Raw genomic sequence first — 23,960 nt, forward strand, 5'->3', positions numbered from 1 at the left:
TATTAATCCTATTCATCCATATCATTACATACATTAATTGGTGTTTAGGAATTGAATAAATTAATGGATATGGATTTTTACAAATAAAAAGACAAAATATCAATGGAGGAATGGAGAAGCAAATAACATCCACTAAAAAAAATGATAGAATCTAAAAAGCTTTGTGCATAAAAAAGAGGAAGAAGAATCATCAAATCCCACAAATATAGGAAACCAAAAATATGTTGAAATCATCAATTTTCAATATAAGGAAAGAAAGGAAGAAACCTTTGAGAATGAAAGTGACCCATATGAAACTAAATCATATGTGGTCCAAATCCCCAACTAAGAATCTCTTCTTCTTCCTTCTTCTTTATCTTAAATAAAAAAGAAAATGATGATGATGATGAATAATAACCTTCAACATTCACCGGCCTGGACCGGACATTCTTTTAATCATGGATGAATCAAACCCTAATTCCTAATTCCTTTCTTTCTCGGATGTCTGTACATACATATACATATATATATATAGTTAGTTGGATCGGATTGGATCTTTTATTGAGAAATACCGCATTTCTCTCTCTCTCTCTTAAATCTTTGATCTTTTCATACCATCTTAACTCAATTAGCGAAGGAAGGGGAAGATAGATAGATCTTTATACTCGGATGCCGCAGAAATCGGACATCGAGATTTCTGGAATGCGAGTGGGACAGTTATGATAAGGACGAGAAACCCACAATCGTCTTCATTCTCGGTAATCTTTCTGCACCATTGTCGTCGTCTTCATCATCGTGCTGCTTCAGTAATGGCTGCATCCACCGCCTCTTTAGTTCTTCTTCAAGGAAAGACCGATCATTTTCTCGTTCCCCACTCATCTTCCACAAAAATGCCTCTTCATTCAAACTACCCAATAGCCAAGGTTTCTGCATTCTTGGGGAGGCCTTCGAACAGGACACAATGCTATTACTACCAGCCCCACCGTCGTTGGCCTGGGAAATTCAACAAACGTTATGGAGATGAGGGTGATAGAAATAAGGCTAGGGCTTTTGCTCCATCCTTATTTAGACAACTGTCATGCGATTCTACGGAGGATGCTTCTGGAAAGCTGGAAAATAGTCGTGGTTTCACTGATCATGATCATCATAGCAATTCTTCAATTGGGCTTCATGATCGATCTTCCTCGGAGAAAGTTGTGGTTGCTGTTGATGTTGATGAGGGTAATTTGTCTTCAAATGTTGTATTGGGAAGATAAATGTCTTTTCTTTAGAGACTAATTAACTTGTAATGATGATTTTATCCATTTCATTATGCAGTTCTTGGAAACTTCTTGTCAGCTTTGAATATGTTTATAGAAGATCGATATTCTTCGAAGCATTCTGCATCGGATTATCATGTGTATGAATTCTTCAAGGTAATTTTGTGAGAAACAAAAAAACTTAATTTCCCCTCCTCCTTCTACATATATACTAAAGAAGGAAGGTCTTCATTATTTTGATGTCATTTTGCAGATATGGAACTGCACTAGAGATGAAGGTACCAAGTGCTTCCTTCTTCAGTTGCGCCTTAAAAAAGCAAAATATTTAACATATAAATGCGGAAAGCTTCTTGCTCAACTTAGAGATAACTTTTCTATCCTCTATGACAGCTGACATCCGTGTGCATGAGTTCTTTAAAACATCATACTTCAAATCAGGGATCCACCCAATTCCAGGTGCTAGGCAGACACTTCAAAAGTTATCGAGATTTTGTGATTTGTCCGTAGTGACGTAAGTTGTTATGTATATTATCATATTATGCTTCAATTGAAGTGAACTGAGGTCCAGACCCACATAACTGATTGATGATTAAACTTGATTGTTCACTTCATTGCAGTTCCCGACAGAATGCAATAAAAGACCAAACAATTGAGTGGATTGAGAAGCATTACCCAGGATTGTTTCAAGAGATTCACTTTGGCAATCACTTTTCTCTCGAAGGCCAGTCCAGGCCTAAGTCAGATATTTGCAGGTACAAACAAACAATCCAACGCCCAGCTTTTTGGTCTGCATTGTGATGATTTATGTCTATTTGAATCTCATCTCAGGTCACTTGGTGCTAAAATTCTGATAGACGATAACCCAAGATATGCTGCTGAGTGCGCTGAAGCAGGGATGATGGTTTTGCTTTTTGACTATGAGAACTCCTACCCTTGGTCCAAGACAGGATCAGTTAGTCAGCACCCCTTGGTCACTAAGGTTCACAACTGGAAAGAAGTGGAGGATGAGCTATTGTCATGGATTGTATCAGCAAAACTGTAGCTTGCTTTTTCTTTAGAAAAGAATGAAGAATTTCATCCAAATGTTGGCTAGAAAAGGACATTTTGTATGTAGAGATTGAAGCCATCCATGATTTTTTTATGGGGTCGGGGTATTCAGATATAAGTTCTGAAGGTTAGCAATATTAATTTAATGATCTCCTCTAATGGATGTAGATTTATGGTTATGTTGGTATTGTTTTGAGGAAATCAAAATCAAATTGCTTAGGGAGCTTTCTTTACTCTATTATTAAGGCATATGACCATTCTAGGTCTGATGTATAACCAATCTTCTTGTGGAGAACAGATTTCTTGAATGATATCACAATTCTTTTCTCCACAACTATATTTGCATTTGATATTCCCACAAAAAAGATGAAAGTCCTTATTTATTATAAAGAGTTGCAAGATATATACACCTATCAATGATAATGATGTGTTTCAGTCTGCACATCCCTTATTTATGTATGTATTAAACAGGCATATATGAAATAATAATAATAATAATAATAATAATAATAATAATAATAAATGACGAAACCTTGTAGTACCATCAAGATCTGGCAAGTTCATTCAATCTTCTCTAGCAGCTTGATGCCATAGGCTTGCAAGATATCTAGTGCTGCAAGCAAGAGCAATAAATATGATTGCTTTTTATGTTATAAAATATCTGGCAGCTAGGAGTAAGACGTAAGTTTATTTCACACAAAAAAGTCGAGACAGCAGACATGTTGAAAATTGGAAAAACAGTTCAAAGGTTTTGATAAGAAGGCAGGCAGTCAAGTCGTCTCCCCAAATTACCTGGCACGTAAACTTCAGGTTCAATGGGTCTTAGAACACCTCTTGTCTTGATCTTGCCAACAAGTAAGAGCTGTGACAACAATGTATGTACAAAAGTATCATCATCCCTGATATCGCCCATGCTTCCAGCAATAACCAATATGAGGAAATTAGGACAAAAACATTGAGAGAGGAGGAAATACCATAGCCCCAATAGCTGCAGGAATTCCGACTGTGCAAGCCATTGCTGTGGTCGTTTTACCATTGTTAATGCTCCCAAATTCTAGTAAAGTTGCGTGGTGTCTCTCTGGAGGCCTGCCATCTGGGAAGTCTACCTCCACTTCATGGTGTAACAACACCATATCCTTATCAACCACAATAAACAATAAAGTAAAACTGTCTCAACAATCATCTGAATCTGTTTAGGTGCTTGCCCAAATATATTTCTACCATTTCTTTTATTAGCAGGGAAAAGAAATCAAATGTATCAGCTTTCGACACGGTAGGATCACATATTGGAAGCTATTGAGAATCTATGCACTAGAGTTGATAATGACATCCTGAGAACTCCATAAACATGTTTATCTATTTTTGCAGTCGAAGATACAGAATCTAGATACTCATAACTGTCTGAAGAATACAGTCATATGAAGAACAAAACCTAAAGAATGGACAAGGTAAAGACTTACCTGTTCTGTGCTGGCATATGTTAACCTTTCTTCCATCCTGAGGCAAGTAACATCAAATGCACTTTTACAGGATAAAGGGATTTCAATCTCCTCATGAAATCCTAGAAATCTGTTGAACGACAAAGAATAGTTTGAGTGTCTTATACCATATGATGGTTGACAGGAATTGACGTAAAAATGGTAATTCCTTGGTAAACTACCTAATAGTTTTAGATGTTTTTGAAGCAGTTGTAGTGTCTTTGCATTTTTCAAGAGCAAATATCCTTTCTGTAACAGCCTCTTCCACAATCACACTTCTATCCAAGCTTGAAGTTTGAAAGCTGAGAAGTTCATGTAGAAAGGACAGATATGTTGGTCTCCTTTCTTGTTTGAGAATTGGATGAGGTTTTGCATCAAAGAAGCCAATTCTTGCTAGTGTACCCATTATTTCACTAAACCCTGCACCAAAATATAAAGTTGACATATAAGTTTGAACACTTAGATGGTCTAGGAGAGAGCATAATGCTACAACTGTAGGTGAAAAACATTGACATTGGAGAAATATAGTATACCATTTCATTTAAAATTTTCTATTTCATATTTTGTCTCCGCAACTTGACATTTAAAATAATGCCTTAAACATTATATTCCAGTAAATGATACAAAATTAGTAAACCTCTTCTAAACCTGTGAGTCCCTAGAGAGTCACTTCTACCAGCATTTTTTGGTTTCTTGAAAAAGTGACTCTTTTCCATTTTTGGATTTCTTAAAATAAAGAAAATACCACATCAACTTCTTAATAACAATAATTTGATATTTGTGGGAACCATCAAAGCAAGTTAACAATTTATTTATCTCAGGAATGTCAGAGTTGTTTAAACACATCATGCCTTCATAACGGAGGGTTCCACGAAAAATAGTTGATGCTTCCCCTTCAATTCCATACAGGTCACCATAAACTAAAGAATTCCGATTTGGAAGACATTCCAGTGCAAGAGCTGGAAGATGAGGTACACGAAATTTGACAGCAGAATCATAGAGATCATCTCCTGCAAGTTAATGCCACAAATGTATATGATGGTAATGAGATATATTAAAAGAAGGGGGGAATTCACCCAATGATACTTATACTGAAATATATAGACATATTGTAAATTTAATCAAACGATATTAAAAAACGTCTCATGAAAATAGACCATTATTTTTCCAGTTATAATGCTGTGTGTGTTTTATGATTTGGAAAGTCAATTTTAGAACTAACCTTGGACATGTATAGTTTCTCCATGGAGCTTGTACGTAGCTGGATTTCCCCCAGCTCTGATAGCTCCAGCAGGATTCCAACTAGAAAAATAAACAAGTCAGTGAACTTAGAATATGAGGAGACTTAAGGTGGTATTAGACAATCAAAGGATTGGTCACAGACAGATTGCCACTAAGTTCTTTGTTTCTTGGGGAATCATAGTGAAGCCGCTATTGCAAGAAAACGAAGTCTCTAGGCTTTACAAAGGGAATTTTCGTTGTTCAGAATACCACCGAACAATTCTTTAGAAGACCAATGATTAAGAAGCTCATACCTGAATTTATAAGCTAATGGGTTATTTGCAGCTGCTGGGGAAGGAAGTCCTCCACAGTAAGATGTAAATGATAGAATTCTACCTCTTCTAGCATGTACTTGGTTTATCATCTTCATTGCCATCATGTGATCTGAAACATCGATGTCACAAGAACTGATTTGTGGATATGTGCTTAACTAAATTTATAGTTGAAGACAGAAGATTGGAGATAGGATCTACACCAACCAAAATATGGAAAACAAGAAAACAACGGAGGACTTGTATTAGACTAAAAACTAGAAAATTGAAGCCTTCCTTAAAAATCAGCGGAGAACTCTGCTACACAACTGGCTCCAAATATAAGAACCAATATCATTCAAAGGTGCTACAAGGTTCATGATATCAAATTTCTACATGCATAAACATGTCACAATAGTTCCAACGTTTAAACTAATAGATGATAAACAGGTTAAGATTATTCCTCTATACATACATGTGCCCATAAGTCTGTTTGGGAGATACGACAGATGTTGATAATTTCTAGATATTCCTAACTGAAAAAATATATATTGATTAAACTAAAACACAAGAAAACAAAATATTCTCTGTAGTTAATTCTCTAAATCTCTTTGTGATTTAACATGAACGGCCCTCGCATAAAAAATTCTTATTCTAATACAAAAGTTAACCTTTTGCAAAAAAAAGAAAAATACTATCCTAACATATAACTTACCTATCCCAGGATCCAAGCCAAACTCTCCAAGGATAGTGATACCAGCATCCTTTGCTGCTGTATCCAGTTCTAAAATGGATTTGTCAACATAGCTTGCTGTTACAAGATGTTTCTTATGCTGCATAAATAGAATGTATAAATAAGCATAAACTAAGATTCTGCAGTTTCTAGTACACTTTGTGTTTTATATTTGATCTTGCTAAATTATCAGCATGCATACACTTTCTTAGAAAAGAATATCAGCACCATGCAATATAGAGCTAATTATAGGATATCTTACCTATAACATAAGGTAATAAGATCCTGAAAAATTCCTAATCACATATGATTATTAGCAATCATATCATATTATGGTATATTCTTCTTCCTATTTTTAAAAATAAATAAATTATTATGGTATATTATTCTAATCTAGTAGTATAACATCCAGACATAAACAACCTAGAGAAGCAGAAGAAATACCTCAATACAAGCATTTGCTACAGTAGAATGGAAACTTGCAGGCAATAAACTGATAACAACATCAACCTGCAAGAGGCCCAGAATGAAAAAGCAACAAAAAGATGATATCAAAGATATGCTACATATAACTATTTTTTTTTTAATTATGGAGAACTAGCGTGACATCCCACAGACATGAAATTCAAAGCGCTTCCAGGGGAATCAAACCCGTGACTTTATGGTCTCTTAAGTCGACTCTTTCCACCGGGCCACTCCGCTGGGGTAATTGTCATTTGATTTTGTGGCAATGAATAATATGTTCTAGCAGTTATTGTATAATATGTTTTTTTTTTTTTGTTATTGTTAATGACAAGTATCTGTATTTAGCAATATCAATGCTTCCTTTTGAATTCTTTTACAAAACTAAAGTAAGTACTATTTTACTTTTGATTACTTTTTCCAATATGTAATGCAATGTCAGAAACTACCTGTGAGACATATTTCAGTAGAGTTCCATGATCTGCAATGTCAAGTTGAACCGCTGTAGCATTTGGAATACCCTCAATTATCTGCAAATAGTTCAATATGAGCTTAGTATTTTAAGTGCCTTATCCAGAAGTCATAATATTTATACTATACATCATAATCTGACTAGTCTAAAACCTCTGGATGCAGTCATAAACAATTATGTGAAGCTACTTACATGACAATCCCAACCATATAAATTGTAAATGGGTTTACAATAGCATTGTTAGAATAAAATGGAGCATTATTAGGACAACATTAACTACATTACTAACTATAGTGCAAATTACTTCTTACACGATCCTTCTGTTGTTTTTTTGTTTTGTTTTTCCGTCCCCACCCTTTGTAACGTTTGAACGCATCTAGCGTTCTTTTTAATGAAAAGTTTGATCTTTTTAAAAATAAAAAACTTAGATTCTTGAAGGAAACAAACTCTTAACGGAACTGTTGGAGACAGCCTTTTTATAGATTTGAGCATTAGAAATGCATTATAACTGCAAACTGAGATTCCTAAGATTTTTGGATCTCTAACCATTAAGAAAGAGTTGCACAGAATATATGGCAAGGAAAACCTAGCAATATAATGTAATAACTCCTGAAGTATGCACTAACATCTTCTGCATCCTTTAGGTAAAGAGATGCAACAATGACTTGAATGTCATTCCCTTCTTCAAACCCAGTCTCTGTACATGTCTTTAGCAATTGTCCAGATGGAATACTTCCGATGGATGCCAAGAGTTCAGCAGCTGGTCGACAGACACGACCAGCACCAAGTATGAGGACTGTTGCATTCTTCTTTGTATCATGTTCATTTTGTCGGTTGTTATGATGGAATTTGCTGACCTTCATCAAGAGGGTATGTTTGTCTTGATGTAGAGATCCTTGATTCTTACTTGGATTAGCAAGAGAGGTCAATGAATCAAGGATTCCATCTAGAATGCTTCTGTCATCCGCTCCAACCTGTCCAAATAAATGGACTATGGTTAATATATTGGATACATTTCAGATATAGATAAATGTTACAGAAGCTAGGAAACTATAAACATCTAACAGAACAAATGTACTATCAAAGACTTGATTTTGTATTTTGTTTTTGGATGATGTTTTCCGTCAAAAGTAACGTATTTAAGAAGTGGTAGATTGGATAATTATCATTTATACCAAATCCTCCAAGGACAATAATTTATTCCCTTTGTTGAACGGTGTTTCTTATTTTCTGCTTTTCTTTTCTCCCTTCATAACACTCTTTTTAATAAAAAAATTGACATTTTCAGATAAAAAGGACAACAATTTATTTAAACTCTCTTCCAATATCTGACAAGATTACTTACTTCAAGCTCTGAAAAAGATATAGCATCAGCATTTTGTCCAACTTGACATTTGACCAAACGAAATGAACCCCCAGCAGCTTCAATTATATCCAGAGCATCATTGATCAGAAACTGATCGAATAAATGGCCACTGAGAGAAACCTGTAAGTGGTAGAAAAATCATGTAGGATATTATTAATAGATGTTTCCTATGGTAGAAAGAGATGAGACAATATAGGAGAGAAACTACAAACAAATTATTTGATCAATTAATGTTTTTTCACATAACATTGGCCAATATAAATAGAGATAGCTATACAAGCCTAATAGATGTCAAATGCTAACATATACTAATTCAAATTAAACTAAAAGATTACTGTCATAGTTTTAAGGGCGCCCAAAATATTAATCCCAAATCTTATCCACTACATACTAACCCTTATCTTGGCGCCACAAGAGTAGTAGCATATGGGGAAGATTACAAGGATGTGCAAGACCCTTTACCCTCTCCTCTCCTTTTCAGTGGGAAACGGAAAGAAAATTGATTTCTAGAACGACACTTGGCATCTTAGGGGGAAGTTGGTTGAATCATTTTGGGACTTATATGAGATCTCTAATAAAAAGAAAGCAAGAGTGGCTAACTTCTATAGACTAACTTCTGGCCTCACTGAATGGAGAATCTGTGAGGCATCGCCGCCTTTCGCTCGCTGAAGAGGACAGACTTGCCAGCTTAGTTGAGACCCTTATGCAAGTTACAATTCAACCGGAGTCTGACGTTAATTTTATTTTGATTGGCTCCCTGGATTTTAAGACTAGTGTTATCTACCCTGCGACCATCCAAGGGGCGCCAACTCGGTTCACTTGGAAGGAAGTTGGAAATCCAAAATCCCTTCTAGGATTTCATTTTTTGCGTGGGAAGCAATTCATGGGGACTTTTAACTACCGTCAAACTAAAAAAAATGATGCATTTGGTCAAAAGGTGTTGTCTCTGTAATAAGAACGAGGAAACTATCTATCACATTCTTCTCCATTGCGACCTTGCCAGAGACACGTGGGTCCTTCTGCAAAACATTCTCAACTTTCAGTGGGAGGTGCCGCTTACCGTCGCTGACTTCTGGGAAAAAGGGATAAGGTGGGGAGCAAACAATAACATCAGTGATGATTGGAAGCCTATACCCCTCATAATGTGGTGGACAATTTGAAAAAAAAGGAATAGAAGAATATTCCAAGAGAAAAGTTTTGGAGCTGAAAGAATCAAAGGCTTTATGCTCCACGCGTTTGCTTCTATTCGTAAAAAGAGATTTTGTACGGGTTGAGAATTTTTTGATCTTATTGACATTTAATCTTATTCTTCTCCTTTTGTTCTTTTGTTTTTGTTTCTCTTCTCCCTCCCATCTGTAATTCACTAAACACATCTTGCGTTTTACTTTCAATAAAAAGTTGACATTTTTCAAAAAGTAATACTAATCCTTAATTTAATGTCTTTTTATCGGTCAGGTTGGGCCGCTTCACTGTTGATGTGGCTATGTGTCGCTAATGAGGAAACAGTGATCTACTTGACTGTCCAGAAGGGATACTAAAGTTTGACGCCGAACATGACCAATCCGCAGCCGTTGGAATGTTTCTAGGGTATTTAAGTCTGGAATCTTTTTCATATCAGTTCTCTTACAGAAAGTGGTATATAACAATAAGCTGTTAAATTTGTCATTGTTGTAAGGTGCTTTGATAATCTACTACCTTAAAGAATATGTAACAAAATCATAATTAATTTTGAAATTTTGAAAACATACCTGTAAATTGTATTTCTTCTTATTCGAGTAGCTATTTTCCTTTCTTTCTACTGAAAATCTGCATATAATGATGAAATGACATATAACTTGAGAACACTAAAAGCTGCACCAATTAGTTGCATATGCATGTTAAACCAGACCATTCCCAATGTTCTTGATAACTGATTTACAGAGAATTTGACAAATGAAACAAATTTGCGATAGTTAATTATGCATGAATTTTAGAATCCTACTCTATACAAGTAATACGAGAAATCGATAATCACATTCTTTTACCACACTGAGCAAGAAATAACTAATAGGAAATGAAGCAAATGGATAAAATGCGGGCAAACTTACTCCATATACGTACTCCTCATTCGAGGAATATACTCATACAAGGAAGTAAGGGAACCTCCATGTGCTATACAAGCTCTTCTTAAGTGTGCTGGTAAATCTTCAATGTCTCTTTTAGAAGCTAAACTTCCAATAAATTGGGACAATATATCTCCAAAATGTAGAGAAGCCTGTACAACAAAATCATACCAATAAACTACAGATATTTTGTACCTATCCATACACTGTGAAACATCATGTCAAGAACAGATTGATAGATGAAATGAATGGAAGGAAATAAGAGTTTCTTAACCTCTTTTGCGAACTCGGTTGGAAGAATGTCAACAGCGAGACATATGACTCCATTTCCTTCCATGTCATGGTGGTATGAGTTGCTCAAAGGATCATATCTTCAAAGTTGGCATTTAAATTTAACGAAGTCAATCAAGACTAAAAATAATATGAATTTCAACATTTAACTTGTGAATAGCCTGATCAAACAACATTAAACTTTCAGGGGTGTCACAAATGGGCCTATTAAGAAAAACTTTTTGGTTTTGTATTTGGATCGAAATGAGAAACCACCTGTCTAACTAAGTTTAGTTTTCAAAAGTGATCTCATCTCATGTGATCCACATCCAAATGATAAGAAATCTGACATACACAGTGTTTACAAATGAAGCCAATATCATAACGTGCATGAGATCAAAACAATTAAGGTAGAACTCTAGCTTCAGATAGAGACAAATGGAATAGCTGTGACAGTATTATTCTCTTTGGATGTCCTATAGAAGTCCCTTTTGTAAAGTATTAGATGTCATATGAATAATTTAGTTTTACTGGTGATACATATAATATGGTTAAAGTGCCATTGTTTTGTTAAATGGATTATTACTACATCCAAGCATTAGATCTGACAGTAGCATTTGTTTCCTAAGTCATACATCTTATGTCTATGTAATACTACTAAAGTTCGACTGTAAAAGTGAACGCACTCTGCGTTCACAAATGTTTAATCATATAAAGTTGACCTTTCAAAGAAAAATTATCATTATAGTTCATTGATTGAACATCCATGCGTAATAATTAGTCACAAAATTTCTTAGAACTTTCAATTTCCGCCATAACATGGAAATCTACTAATTTTCCAAAAATACATTAATTGGTTATAACTTGTGATGGAAGTGGAACAGAAAATAAGCTGCAATGTATTTTTTTTAAACACTGTAACAAGAGCATACTCAGAGATACCTGAAAAAGGGTGAATCAATCAATGTACTCTGGTTTACAAACTCTATTGAGCCTCCGATATCACAAGTTATATCAGAGATTCCAATAAGGGGACATCTTTTCTTCGACAAATCTTGCAGTTGTTTAGTGGTCAGAAGTCGAGGAAATCTTTTCTCCCAATACATGCAATTAACTGCAAGACAAAAATCAAAATGTTTGTAATTCATTGCAGGAGCTACCCAAGGAAAGATCATTTGTACAAATTGAATATGTCTGAAATGATCCAATCACATAAATATAGAATTAAACTGTATGTCACTTGATTAACAAGACCAAGAGATAGATGGTCGTAGCAGAACACAGTTCTGGAGACTACTAGCCTCTGGTTCACAATGTTGCGCATCAAAGAGCCTTTTGAGGTCAGTATAACATAATATTAGCTTGTGCATGCAAACATTGAGCTGCAATTGTGAGCAAGTAAAATGTCTGCAATTGGGAATGACGTGTACGGCCAACTTCTTGTTTTAACAATATAATGGTTATGAACATACGAGAAGCAAAGTTTTTTTTTTTTTTTGAAAATGGTCATGAAGACTCGAACTCACAACCTAGTGGTCATGAGCCTTGCAGATTGCACTGTACCAATGAGATAAAAGAGCCTTCTAAGCAAAGTCTTTCGTAGCCAAAATAAAATTGAAAACATAAAATAAGTATATAAGACAGGAAGACATAAAACATCCACTAGTGAGCTTCCTTTTTGTGCACTTTGTATGCACAATCAAGATAGTCATGGAAAGGTTCTGAATCAAACTATGTACTGCAACCATCAAATCCCTAAAAAATTTAGATGGTTCAACTTATTTTAAGGATTCAGGTGCAGAAGGTCAGATCAACCATCTGTTGTCTTAGAAACAAATGAAAGCATACTCTTTTACCATGGTTTTACGATCCCATTATCTATTATATCTCTTATTTGGAAGTAGAACTCCTATCAAATCTGCTACGATACTCTAAGAATGAAAGATTTCTTCAAGACCATTTCTACAATTACAAGAAAAAAATTAAACAAAATCTACTCAATACAGTTGAATCAGTAGAATAGCAGCAAGAAATACGTATAGTTACACTTGTACAATAAGCAACATGAGAGTATGTACCTATAACAGATGTATATGGGGCGATATTCTCATGGAAAATGGGCCTGTATTGTTCTGGATGTGCATAATAATCCGTCTGAAATGGAATGAAAAACTTAATCCAAGTAAAAGGAGCACATACTTGATAAATAAGCAACAAAATGTATTATTTCCATGTGGGTGGAAAATGATTCTTTCTTTTAAATTCACGAATATTATTGTGCACTTAGTTTGACCAATTACAAGATATCTATGAATCAAACTGATTATCTTTCATGGACTTCTTGAATTACTGTCAGTGTCAGGAATCCACAGCAAAGATCATGTTGATTTGGTTTACAAGTGTAAATATGCTCATTGTAAGGGTTTGATGATTCTTTATTCTCCAAAATAGAAAATAGAACTCAGATAGTTACTTGGTAACTAGAATTTGAAAAGCAACAAACTGAATACTAAGCATTGGATTAATATATGATTGTAAATAAAGAAACACTGAATTATAGAAGGCCCCAGAAATTTTGCAAATTATATACTTAATTATAAACACAAATAGTAATTTTAAGCAATTATTTAAATAAATAAACACAGACACACACACCGATCCATTTAATGTTGGGAAAGTAACTCTCTTCTCAAAGTCCCTCCATTACAACTTTACCATTAACTTCATTAGCAATGTTGTCAATCAAAAGACAATGGAAGCTGAATAAACTGAACAAAACACTCACTTTGTCAAATAACTTCGTCGAATCTTTAGGTGCAACCATATCCTGACAGGTTACTACACAGCCATACACTTGAAAGAATCTTATTGATGTCCTTGTGGTTTGAGTATTATCTCTGGCCTAATAATAAACTAAAGTGGTTAAATGAAGATATGGGAGATAGAATTTTAAATAGGAAAAGAAGATGTATCTTAGATGAAAGGGGCATGAATTAATCATGTGAGGGAATGTTCTTAAAAGACAAGAGAAATAGGTTGCTCAGATCATGACTACCTTCTCAAATAGCTCTGGAAGTTTGCTTGCGTCCACAAAGCTGTGAGGAAGCAACTTGAATATTTCTTGTGCACCAATTGAAACTGCCGACATTTTAAAAAAATATCATAGAGAGCAGGCATTGGATGTCATGATACATGCTAAGTTTTTTTTTACAATTGCAATTTTGAACTTTAACAACGTCCTTTCAAAATTTGAACTTCAACAAATTGGAATCGGTGCAAGGAAGATGTGGTTTCTTAAGAACCTAAATTGTAAATCACAAAAGTGATAATAGCATGAAAATTTGCATATAGGAGCACATTGGAATTTTCCTACACTTCTTACTGAACATCATAGGAAATCTTAGCCATATAACAGCTAATCCCGTATGGAATTCTAATGAAACGTACCATTTCCAGATCCCGTAAACACAAAAACAAGCGGGCAAATTCCAGATGGAAGCCCAAAAGTTGCTATCTCTTCACCCACTGAAATCACTGCAGCCTTTGCAGCAGCAAGGGAAGGATACATGTAAGATGCCCCAATTGACAAGAAAGGTGTTGAATAACCTAGGTGAAGATACCCTGGAAATAAAGGAATGAATACTAACTAATCAACTTTGATATTTAACGTTGAGTTGTTTCACTATAATTCTATATACAGAAGAAAAAAAAAAAAAGCATTTCAGGATATTAAGTGAACTTGGTCATACTTTGTCCCAATCCTCGTAAGAAATCAATAAATCCAGCTCTACCAGCAAAAGTTCCAAATGCTAATAGCCTTTTGTCATTGTCACCTACAATCAGCTCGTAATCAAACAAAGACACCCTTTCTGCCAATATCTGAATATTAAAACAATGGTTAGCATCCGAAAACAAGACGATTCCCAATTTAAGAAAGAAATGTGCTTGTGCATTCAATAATTTTTCAATAACTTTTCAATAAAGAAAATGTACCCTATCTAGCAAAGGCATGTTTTCTTTCTGTGCTTTGTGAGTATGAGAGAAAAACGCATAGGCTCTATCTGGAAGAATCATCTCCAACTGCTTAGAAACAAGATATGACATGTTTAGTCCCTGAATACATTGACAGAACAAAAACAAGAAGAAGAACCCAAATACCTTTGGCTGTTTGATACCCAAGATAAGGCCACATTCGGATAAGTCCTCAGATAACTCACATCCAACATCCTCATATAGAGCATCATGATGAATTCGTTTGGTTGATGGCTGCACAATAATGCGATCCACTCCAGTTTTACCCTTTCCACCATGAAGAAGCCTGGCACAATGTGATGGGGTGAGGGGTACCCTTCTTTCCCATTTGTTTGTAGCCTCTGATAAGATTCCAACCACTCCATTTCCTTGCAGGGTATTTCCAGTCTGCCTCTCTTCCATTTTTTTTCTTCTGGAAAACAAGATGAGGAGAAAACAGCTTGAAAAAGTGTAACCAAGTATAAAGTCCAACTCTGTCCACTACTAAGTTCATGAAACTGTGCAAAACCTCTTCTCACAGGAGTTGTAAAAAAAATGCAGATTCCAGCAGAATATACTGAAAGTACGCACATAATTAAGATCGTGAACTAGATTTCAGCATATCAATTTTTCATCACTCTGTAAGTAGAGTAGATGATCTGGACCAGATACTCGTCCAATTTAAACAACCCATTTTCCCAAAACCCTGAAATTAATGAATTCCACATCCAAAACAAGCTGATAGGCAGCAAAAAGTGAAAATGGAGTTGAAAAATAACAGGTATGTTCTACCACCAAATAAAGATCATTACACCTCTCCTCTAAGCCAGCAGCTAGCAATAATGTTCTACCACCAAATAAGTTGATGCATGAATGTACCTACATGCAATTCTATCTGCCTAAACGCACCACCACTGTATGTATTCTGTTTATGTTTTCTATTTTGAATTCAAAGACATGTAAACCAAAGTTGATGATATAAGGAAATGAAGCAAGATGCACGTACCGTTTATTTACTCTGTTCAAGCAATCCTCAGTGCATTTGATCGGTCTTGAAATCCCAGAGAGAGATAGAGAGAAGCTACAACCAGTTTCCAAATAGTCAAATAAATAGGAAATGATGATGACAATCCAAGACTATAATGGACCCACACTTGTGTACTCATGGTTTGTTTATAGAAAAATAAATTCATATTTGGCATTATCAGTCTATTAATTGAACTCATCATGTTGCGTATTGGAATTTTATGTTACTATTTTTACTTTTAATATCTCTAATAATATTAATAATATATTTATATGTAAAGATAACTACTGGCGAAGATGATGACGTGAAGGAAACAAACTATGGATATGAAGTGGGCCTGGGATATTGTTTCGGAATCATGTGACAGAGGAATGGGATCCACGTGTTTGTTTAATAATAGTAAGATGGCCAACTAAAAAGCTAACCTCTTCTAAAATATACAAATTGTTAATAATGGGTTTAGGTTAATTTTGTCAAGTAGTTCAAAATTATGATTAACTTAAAATCTTATTTTAAGATTTAAAATAATTTTAATTTTGACTCTTTGCAAAACAGTTGAGATAATGATGCTCTTTAGAAGGTGGAGGATCTATAAGGATGTTCAAAAAGTTGATTCATCTTTCAAAATTATATATTTTAAAATTTCTAAATACATTAATTTTGAGAGATGACTCAACATTTGGGATATCATTTTAGACAACAGCTTCCTTTATAAATTTATTTTTATTACTTTTGAAAAAACAAACAATTATTTGTCAACAAAATTTGGTATAACTTGATATATGAATAATTTAAAAAATATTATAAACTTTTTAATTTATATAATCAAAATATTTATACCAAATACAAACACCATAATTTTAATTAGAGTAATGATACAGAAATAAAATTTTTGTAAATATTGGAATGTAATTGTGATTGATGACTAATTCAAAATATTTATTTATCTCTTTTCTTTTTATTAATAATTCAAAATAATTAATTAATCTATTTATGTATTTTATTACAAATAATAATAAGGAGAATAAATAAATCAAATAAATAAAACATATATTATAAATATAAATATATATAAAATAAAAATAAAATATATATTTATAATTTATTAAATTATTATTTTATTTTTAAATTTATCATTTTTATTTCTCTTTAAAAGTATTTTTCTTTTCCTTTTACTTATTTAATTTTCTTATAAGATATATATTAAAAATTCACCAATTACATAATATTATAACTTTTTTTTTATATAGGTTGAAGATTAGTAATTTGAATTCTATTTATTATTAATATTAATAATATGTATTTTGAGTTAAAAATTAAGAATTTATCTCTTTTAATTTCAAATTATAGAAATATTTATAATAATTTTATAATAAAGTTAAAGAGAGGAAAAAATTAAATAATTTATTTAAATAACAAAAAAAAAATTAAGAGAGTGAAATTATTAAATACATGACATATAAAATTTAAAATTAAAGAAAGAGAAATTAATACGCATCATATTTCTAAGGTTACATGTATAATAGCACATTATTTACTACATTTTTTTCAAATTTAAGATAAGATTGTTGTCATCTATTTATCATATGAGGAATGATATGGATCACGATTTTGGGAGAGCGACTCGTACAACGAAAGTGACATCGCTGTTATACGAAAGTGATTCGCTGTTATACAAAAGAGACCTCGTCCCTTTCGTATAACAACGAAGTCTCTTTTGTATAAGAGCGATGTCAATTTCGTATAACAGCGATGTCACTTTCGCTGTACGAGTCGCTCCCCAAAGTCGTGCTTCCAATCATTTTTCTTATCATATATATATATATTTTTTATTTTATCACTTTTTAAATATAAGTATATTAAAATAACCCTTTCTACAAATTTAGTATATCTAATTGTTTTAAAATATTAGAATTTAGTATGTCAGTTTTAAAAACCATCTTTCATTACTTGAGTTACCTTAATATGTTTTATTGTACTGATTTTAAACCTTAATATGTTTTATTGTACTGATTTTAAACTAATTAAATAATATATTATCTTAAACTTGACATTGAATAATATATAACTAGCTAGATTAAAAATAATATGATTTTTTTTTTCATTTCACAAGTGATTTACAAGTTCTTATAATCATTAGTTTGATATTACAAAAAAAAATAAGGCTTAAAGGTTGTTATGCCAACCAAATAATAATATATACACTTTTCACATTACTTTGTCATTCTCCACCCATATTTAATAATAGGTGTCAACATTATATCACTTTGGAATCTTCTAGGTAAAGCTTGTTCTACCCATTGGATGACTACCCTTAATATTTTCCGGAGTAAATTTTGACTATGACCAAAACCAACATTTGACAACTACAACAGGGCGGTAAGCTCTTTGTCATCAAACTCAATGGACAAAGACATTATTTGATTGTAAACAATTTTTTTACGTTATCATATTTTGAGTTATTACCACTAGAAAAATGTATCAGTTAGGGCCAAAGTTGTACCGAAAGTCTAAAACGTTGTTAGAGATGAATTTCAGTAACGACCCTATAAGTCGTTACCATTCGTTACTGAAACTGGCGTTATTGATATAAAAAATATAAGTAACAACATTAGAGAGCCATTACTGATATTAGTTTCAGTAACGACTATTGAGCTATTACAGATAATCATATTAGTAACGACTCTTACACAGGCAATGTCGTTATTGATATTCATATCATTAACGACTCTTCTAAAGGCAATGACGTTACTGATAATTATATTAGTAACTAATTATCAGTAATGACTCTCCTAAATGCAACGCCGTTACTGATATTCCTATGACAACGATTCTTTCAAAGGTAATGCCGTTACTAATATGATTATCAGTAACAACTCTCTTATTGTAATGTCGTTATTGATATGTAAATATATTCCGTTTTATTTGTTTGCATTATTAATATTTGTTCCCGTAAATAATATTAAATAGCTGTTTTTCCAAAGAGAAATGATATATACCGTACCCTTATACAACACCTTTATACAACACCTACCTAATTTGACCAAAAATAAAAAATATTTTTCTCTCTCTTATATTTTTTTCAAGATATATTTTATATTTTTGTCAAATCAAAGGTAGGTATTGTATAAAGATGCTATAAAAATAGATAGAATTATTTTAGCGTAAAATAACTTTTGACTACTTTCTTGATGATTACATGAGGTTGATTAAATACATAATATAATGATCAATAAATATACATATATTAATAAATGCGACCTTTGATATACCCAAGTAACGTAACTACAGATAAATTAACTCTTGTGATTAACTTCTGTTGTTGATACCGATGAAGAGTTTTGTTGTTTAACATAAGGGTGCTATATATATCATTTCTCTTTGCCAAAAACATTTATATAAATAAAAACATCAATCCAAACAATATTCATAAATAAAAACACTAATCCAAACAATTAATTAACACACTAATCAAGTCAAAGGGAGATGGGGAGGGTGGGGTAACATGGATAATATCATGGTCATTTACTCTCTCATCTCAATCATCTCAGTCAGCATTTAGTCACGCTACTGTCTTTCAGCCTCACGCTATTCCCGTGACTACTGTCTATCAGCCTCATGCTCCTCCCGCATTTTTAGCATCTCCGCTTCACACTCCTCTCACTTCCTTAACATCTCCGCTTCACACTCCTCTCACATCCTCTACATCTCCTCCTGTAAATCCCGATTCTCATCGCGTAATTGATGCATGTTAGTGCGCTGATTGCTCAAAGAACTCCCCTAAGCATCTACTCTAAAAGATGTAGGTCGTAAGCCTGATTCCATACCACGACTCTACCATGTCACTGAGACCCAAACGTGTACTCCGTCAACTACATCTCATTCCGACTTGGATCTTCTTTTATGGCAGTGCGCAATGCAAAATACAAACATAATTAAATTTTGATTAGTACAGACACAAATTAAATTAAACTTATAAACATGACTTACCACTTTCTTAAAAACAACAACGGGAACCTTGGGAGTTGGATCATATAGAGTTGGTTTATTTGTATGTGTGTGGAGAAATAGATAAGCGAAATTAGGGGAGTGTCCGATAGTCTTCTTCTATACAAATTCAATAATAGACATTATAATAAGAAAAAAAACATTAGAAACTTCATATTAAATGATAAAACGCATCATCTGCCTCTCGACTTGTGAAAATGAGATGCTTTCCACATGGTTCTTGTACACGACATGTGACATATTACTCGAATTCAACATACTTATTTTCTGCAATTAAGAAAAGTTATCAGTTTCATAGATTATTAAAGTAAGGGCTCATTAAAAAAAATTAACTTACTATAAAATCCGGAGTGAAGAAGAAACACTCTAGAAGATAATACCAATCACTAAGGGAGATCTTCGGAGGGGGATTCACCCGAATCGTTGCCTCGTCACCTTCACGAGCCTTAATATACTGGGTGTTCCATTGACATATCCACCTATCCCAAAGTTGTTTTGCGTGATGTAGCCCTTGGAGGCAATATGTGTCGATTTGCTCCCCCATAGACTCGAAAGGATCCTGAAAAGTCAACAACTAATATTAAAATACAATTTAGCTTTTTATAGATGGTGGTTAATACCCCAAACAAATAACTTACCGTGATAGCCCGACATATGTGATCTAGTTATGTTGAGCTCAGGTTCGTCTAATGCAGGTTCTATGCAGTAGTGTAGTGGGGTCCTGGATGATACTCCCAATATGCCTCGATCATGCAGTTCTGTTATCGTACATGGGCTTACCATCTATCAGGTTGAACTCTAAAGACATCTTCTACCCCACCCGCAACTTACCAACTGCAATATTTTTTTCTTACCCCGTTTCCTCCTTGAAGAAGATCCTAAAAATGAACACAAAATTATTTAGAATCATTAGAAAAATTACATAATCAAACACTTATATACCTGCATCTGCTCAAACGTGGGATGTGTTTCATCATCATCGAGGTTAGTGTTCTCTACACCATCAATGGTCATATCATCATCACTCTCTAATATCTCGTCCAAATCAATGTCACCAATAGAGTGGAGTAATACTAAAGGGTCCTCAGACTGCTCCTCGGTCCTCTAACTTGCGGTCATAGCCCCTACATGTTACTCTTCCTTTATGTTCCATGATCGCTGCAAATATAGAATGTAATATTTATTAGAAAAATGTAAAATTTGACCCCAAGCCTTAATAAACACAATGAAACCTTAATTAGAGTAACGGGGATTTATTGGTGTCATAATTTTCCATCTAGGCCTTGTTGTCATATTCGTAGAGTAAAACACTTGTTGAGCTTGACTTGCCATTATGAATGGTTCATGCATCTGAGTTTGTAGAGTGTTATTCATATTTATAATAACATAACCATACTTATAAACTTTAATTCCCCGATCTTTGTGATGAACATTAAACCATCTACACTTGAAGAGAACCACTCGTCTTCCACTAAAGAATGCTACTTCTATGATTTTATTGAGAACTCCATAATAGTTAATTGTCTCAGCCCCATTATTTCCAAAACCAATATACCACTACTTTGGGTGGTCAAACTCTCGTCGTGTTTTTTAGTGTTGAACTTGTACCAATTTATCTTACACGAGTTATACTTCTTAGCATATATTATAGACTCACCTCCTAAAATTTTAAGATTCATTGTTCTATCGGAGTCATCGGTTAATTGATCCACCTATTAACTAGAAACTGCTGTTAAACACATTGTCTAACTACTAAAAAGAAACCATTGAGACAATTTACTTACTTTTTATTTGAAATAACTAAGGTATCGTTTATCCTATTCTTCATTGGAAATTTTGGGTTTGCATGATTGCATGAAATCACTGTAAAAGTGTTAAAATAAATTATTGCTAAAAGTATTAAAACCGTAGCTAGTAATGAACAACGTAATGAAATCGTTGCACTTACTTGTACTATTATTTAGCATCTCGACAATTTTTTAAGATGGACGAATGAGCATGCTCACAATCCCCCGGTTCGTATGTGTAGTTCGTGCCATTAGATAGTTCTTCCATAGCAAAGAATATGGATAATATTGTACTAGTGTGTATTGAGACATCTCGTGACTCTTGATCCTCCAAATATCGAGTATACAAGCTCATACTCTCATTCACAAGGTAACTATCGCTAATTGAACCTTATGAAAAGTTTCTATTCTTAATATATTTATTTAGTGTGCTCATATATTGTTCAATTAGATACATCCATCGATACTAGACAAACCCTCCAAGGCAAGCCTCAAAGGCTAAATGAACTGGCAAGTGCACCATTATATCAAAAAAAGAAGGTGGAAAGATCTTCTCTAGTTTACAAAGTGTCAAAACAATGTCATCTTGTAATTTTTCCAATTGCTTGCGTTGTAAACGTTTTTGACAAAACAACCAAAAGAACCTTGGAAATTCACTATAACATTGTACACATCATCGCGAAGTAGGCCACGTGTAGCTAGTGGAATGAGAAACTATAATAAAATGTAACAATCGTGAATCTTCAATCATGAGATGTTTTTTTCCTCTATGTTTACACACACACCAATATTTGAACAAAAACCGTCCGACATTTTAACATATTTCAAAAATTGGCATAATCGTTTCTTGTTTTCCAATGATAGTGCATAGGGGCTACTGGACACCTAAGAACACCATCAACCTCAACGGGATGTATGGAATGCATTATGTTCAATATGACCAAATCTTTATGAACTTTAATCTCACCCTTGTTCTTTTCTTTCAATTCATTAAAGTTCCCAACACGCTATCACAAATATTCTTTTCAATATGCATGACATCCAAGTTATGTCTCAACAACAACGATTTCTAGTAAGGCAATTAGAAAAATATACTATTTTTTTCCAGTTATCACACCATGATTCATGAGAATTTTTTGTTTTCTTGCGATGGTACTTTTTCAAGAAAAATTCTTTTAGATCTTGTTCTTGCATCTGAATTTCGGTTCCCGATAGTAGTACATGAGGCGCTCTATTCTTAGTACGCTTGTCAAACGTATCACTCCCTTTGTGCCAACAATGATTAGGCGGGAGAAAGCGCTGATGGCTCATGTACAATTCTTCTGGAAATTTGTTAAACTCAATGATGCAATGTTCTAATTACAAGACAAACATGCAAGTTTTCTCTTTGTACTCCATACAGACAGATTTGCATATGCCGGGAAATCATTGATAATCCACATAAGAATTGCCCGCAAGTTAAAATATTACGATCTTCTTGTATCGTATTTCATCGCACCGGTATTCCACAACTCCATCATCTTTTCAATAAGTTGCTTAAAAAACACGTCAATGCAGTCTTTAGGACCTTTTGCTCATGAAATTAACATGGACAGAAGAAAGTTGCTTGTGTCCATACATAAAGTGGGAGGGACATTATAAGGGATGAGAATTACTGATCAAATGCTGTAATATGTTTTCCCATTAGTAAAGGGATGGAAACTTTCATTTTCCAAGGAAAGTCGCACATTTCGAGGGTCTACTACGAAATCTAGGTACACGTTATCAAAGGTCTTCCATGTAATTGAATTAGCAGGATGCCTCAACACATCATTTTTAGGATTTCTATCTTTATGCCAAGTCATCTGTGGAGCAGTTTTGGAACACATGTAAAATATTTACAACCTCGGTTTTAATGGAAAATTCCGCAACACCTTATTGGGAATAAACTGTCATTCACCTTTTTCTGAATTGCACCACTAGATTGATTGATATTCCATCTAGAAAGCCCACAAACTTTGCAATTTTGTAAATCCTTATGTTCTTTACGAAAAAGCATACACACATCAATTTTTTTTGTATAATTGACCCATGTCTGTAATGAATTTTTACACTCATAATACGAATTTGACAGCTGATTATGAACTAGTAGTATTTCTTCCTTCAATAATCTAAAAAACAAATCAAATGACGTGTTTGTTCACTGGCCTACATTCTTTACGTGAAGAAGTTTAAGTAGAGACGAACCTTTGGAAATTCGAGAACCTTCATACAAAGATAGTTTCGAATCATCCAACAATTTGTAAAATGTCTTAGCATCCTCAATGGGATGTTCATTTTCACTAGGATGTTCATTGTCATTGTTCACATTAGGGTACAAACCAACAATAATATATTCCATTAGGTGATCATGACAAACGTCAACAGGTTTGTTGATGGTATTATTCT

At 33.7% G+C, this 23,960-nt stretch overlaps 2 protein-coding genes across 2 annotated transcripts; one reads left to right on the forward strand and one right to left on the reverse strand.

Moving 5' to 3' along the window:
* The first annotated feature begins 359 nt into the window (after positions 1-359).
* Positions 360-2,464, forward strand: LOC124937517. The gene is made up of 6 exons (XM_047477783.1): positions 360-1,200; positions 1,297-1,394; positions 1,492-1,516; positions 1,629-1,749; positions 1,856-1,990; positions 2,067-2,464. The coding sequence occupies exons 1-6, from the start codon at positions 699-701 to the stop codon at positions 2,278-2,280; spliced, it is 1,095 nt and encodes a 364-aa protein (XP_047333739.1). The 5' UTR covers positions 360-698; the 3' UTR covers positions 2,281-2,464.
* A 336-nt stretch (positions 2,465-2,800) lies between these two features.
* LOC124937518 (alpha-aminoadipic semialdehyde synthase) lies at positions 2,801-15,180 on the reverse strand. Its single transcript, XM_047477784.1, has 24 exons — positions 14,859-15,180; positions 14,694-14,780; positions 14,450-14,579; positions 14,148-14,321; positions 13,756-13,838; positions 13,486-13,602; positions 12,779-12,854; positions 11,643-11,814; positions 10,705-10,801; positions 10,425-10,582; positions 10,077-10,134; positions 8,308-8,448; positions 7,589-7,936; positions 6,940-7,020; positions 6,473-6,538; positions 6,011-6,128; positions 5,299-5,428; positions 4,986-5,065; positions 4,615-4,773; positions 3,946-4,183; positions 3,746-3,854; positions 3,260-3,421; positions 3,078-3,147; positions 2,801-2,898 (listed from the first exon to the last, which is right to left on the reverse strand). Exons 1-24 carry the CDS (start codon positions 15,132-15,134, stop codon positions 2,846-2,848), a joined length of 3,183 nt encoding a protein of 1,060 aa, XP_047333740.1. The 5' UTR covers positions 15,135-15,180; the 3' UTR covers positions 2,801-2,845.
* Between the last annotated feature and the right edge of the window lie 8,780 nt (positions 15,181-23,960).

This window comes from Impatiens glandulifera, chromosome 5 (assembly GCF_907164915.1).
Source record: "Impatiens glandulifera chromosome 5, dImpGla2.1, whole genome shotgun sequence".
Taxonomy (NCBI): Eukaryota; Viridiplantae; Streptophyta; class Magnoliopsida; order Ericales; family Balsaminaceae; genus Impatiens; species Impatiens glandulifera.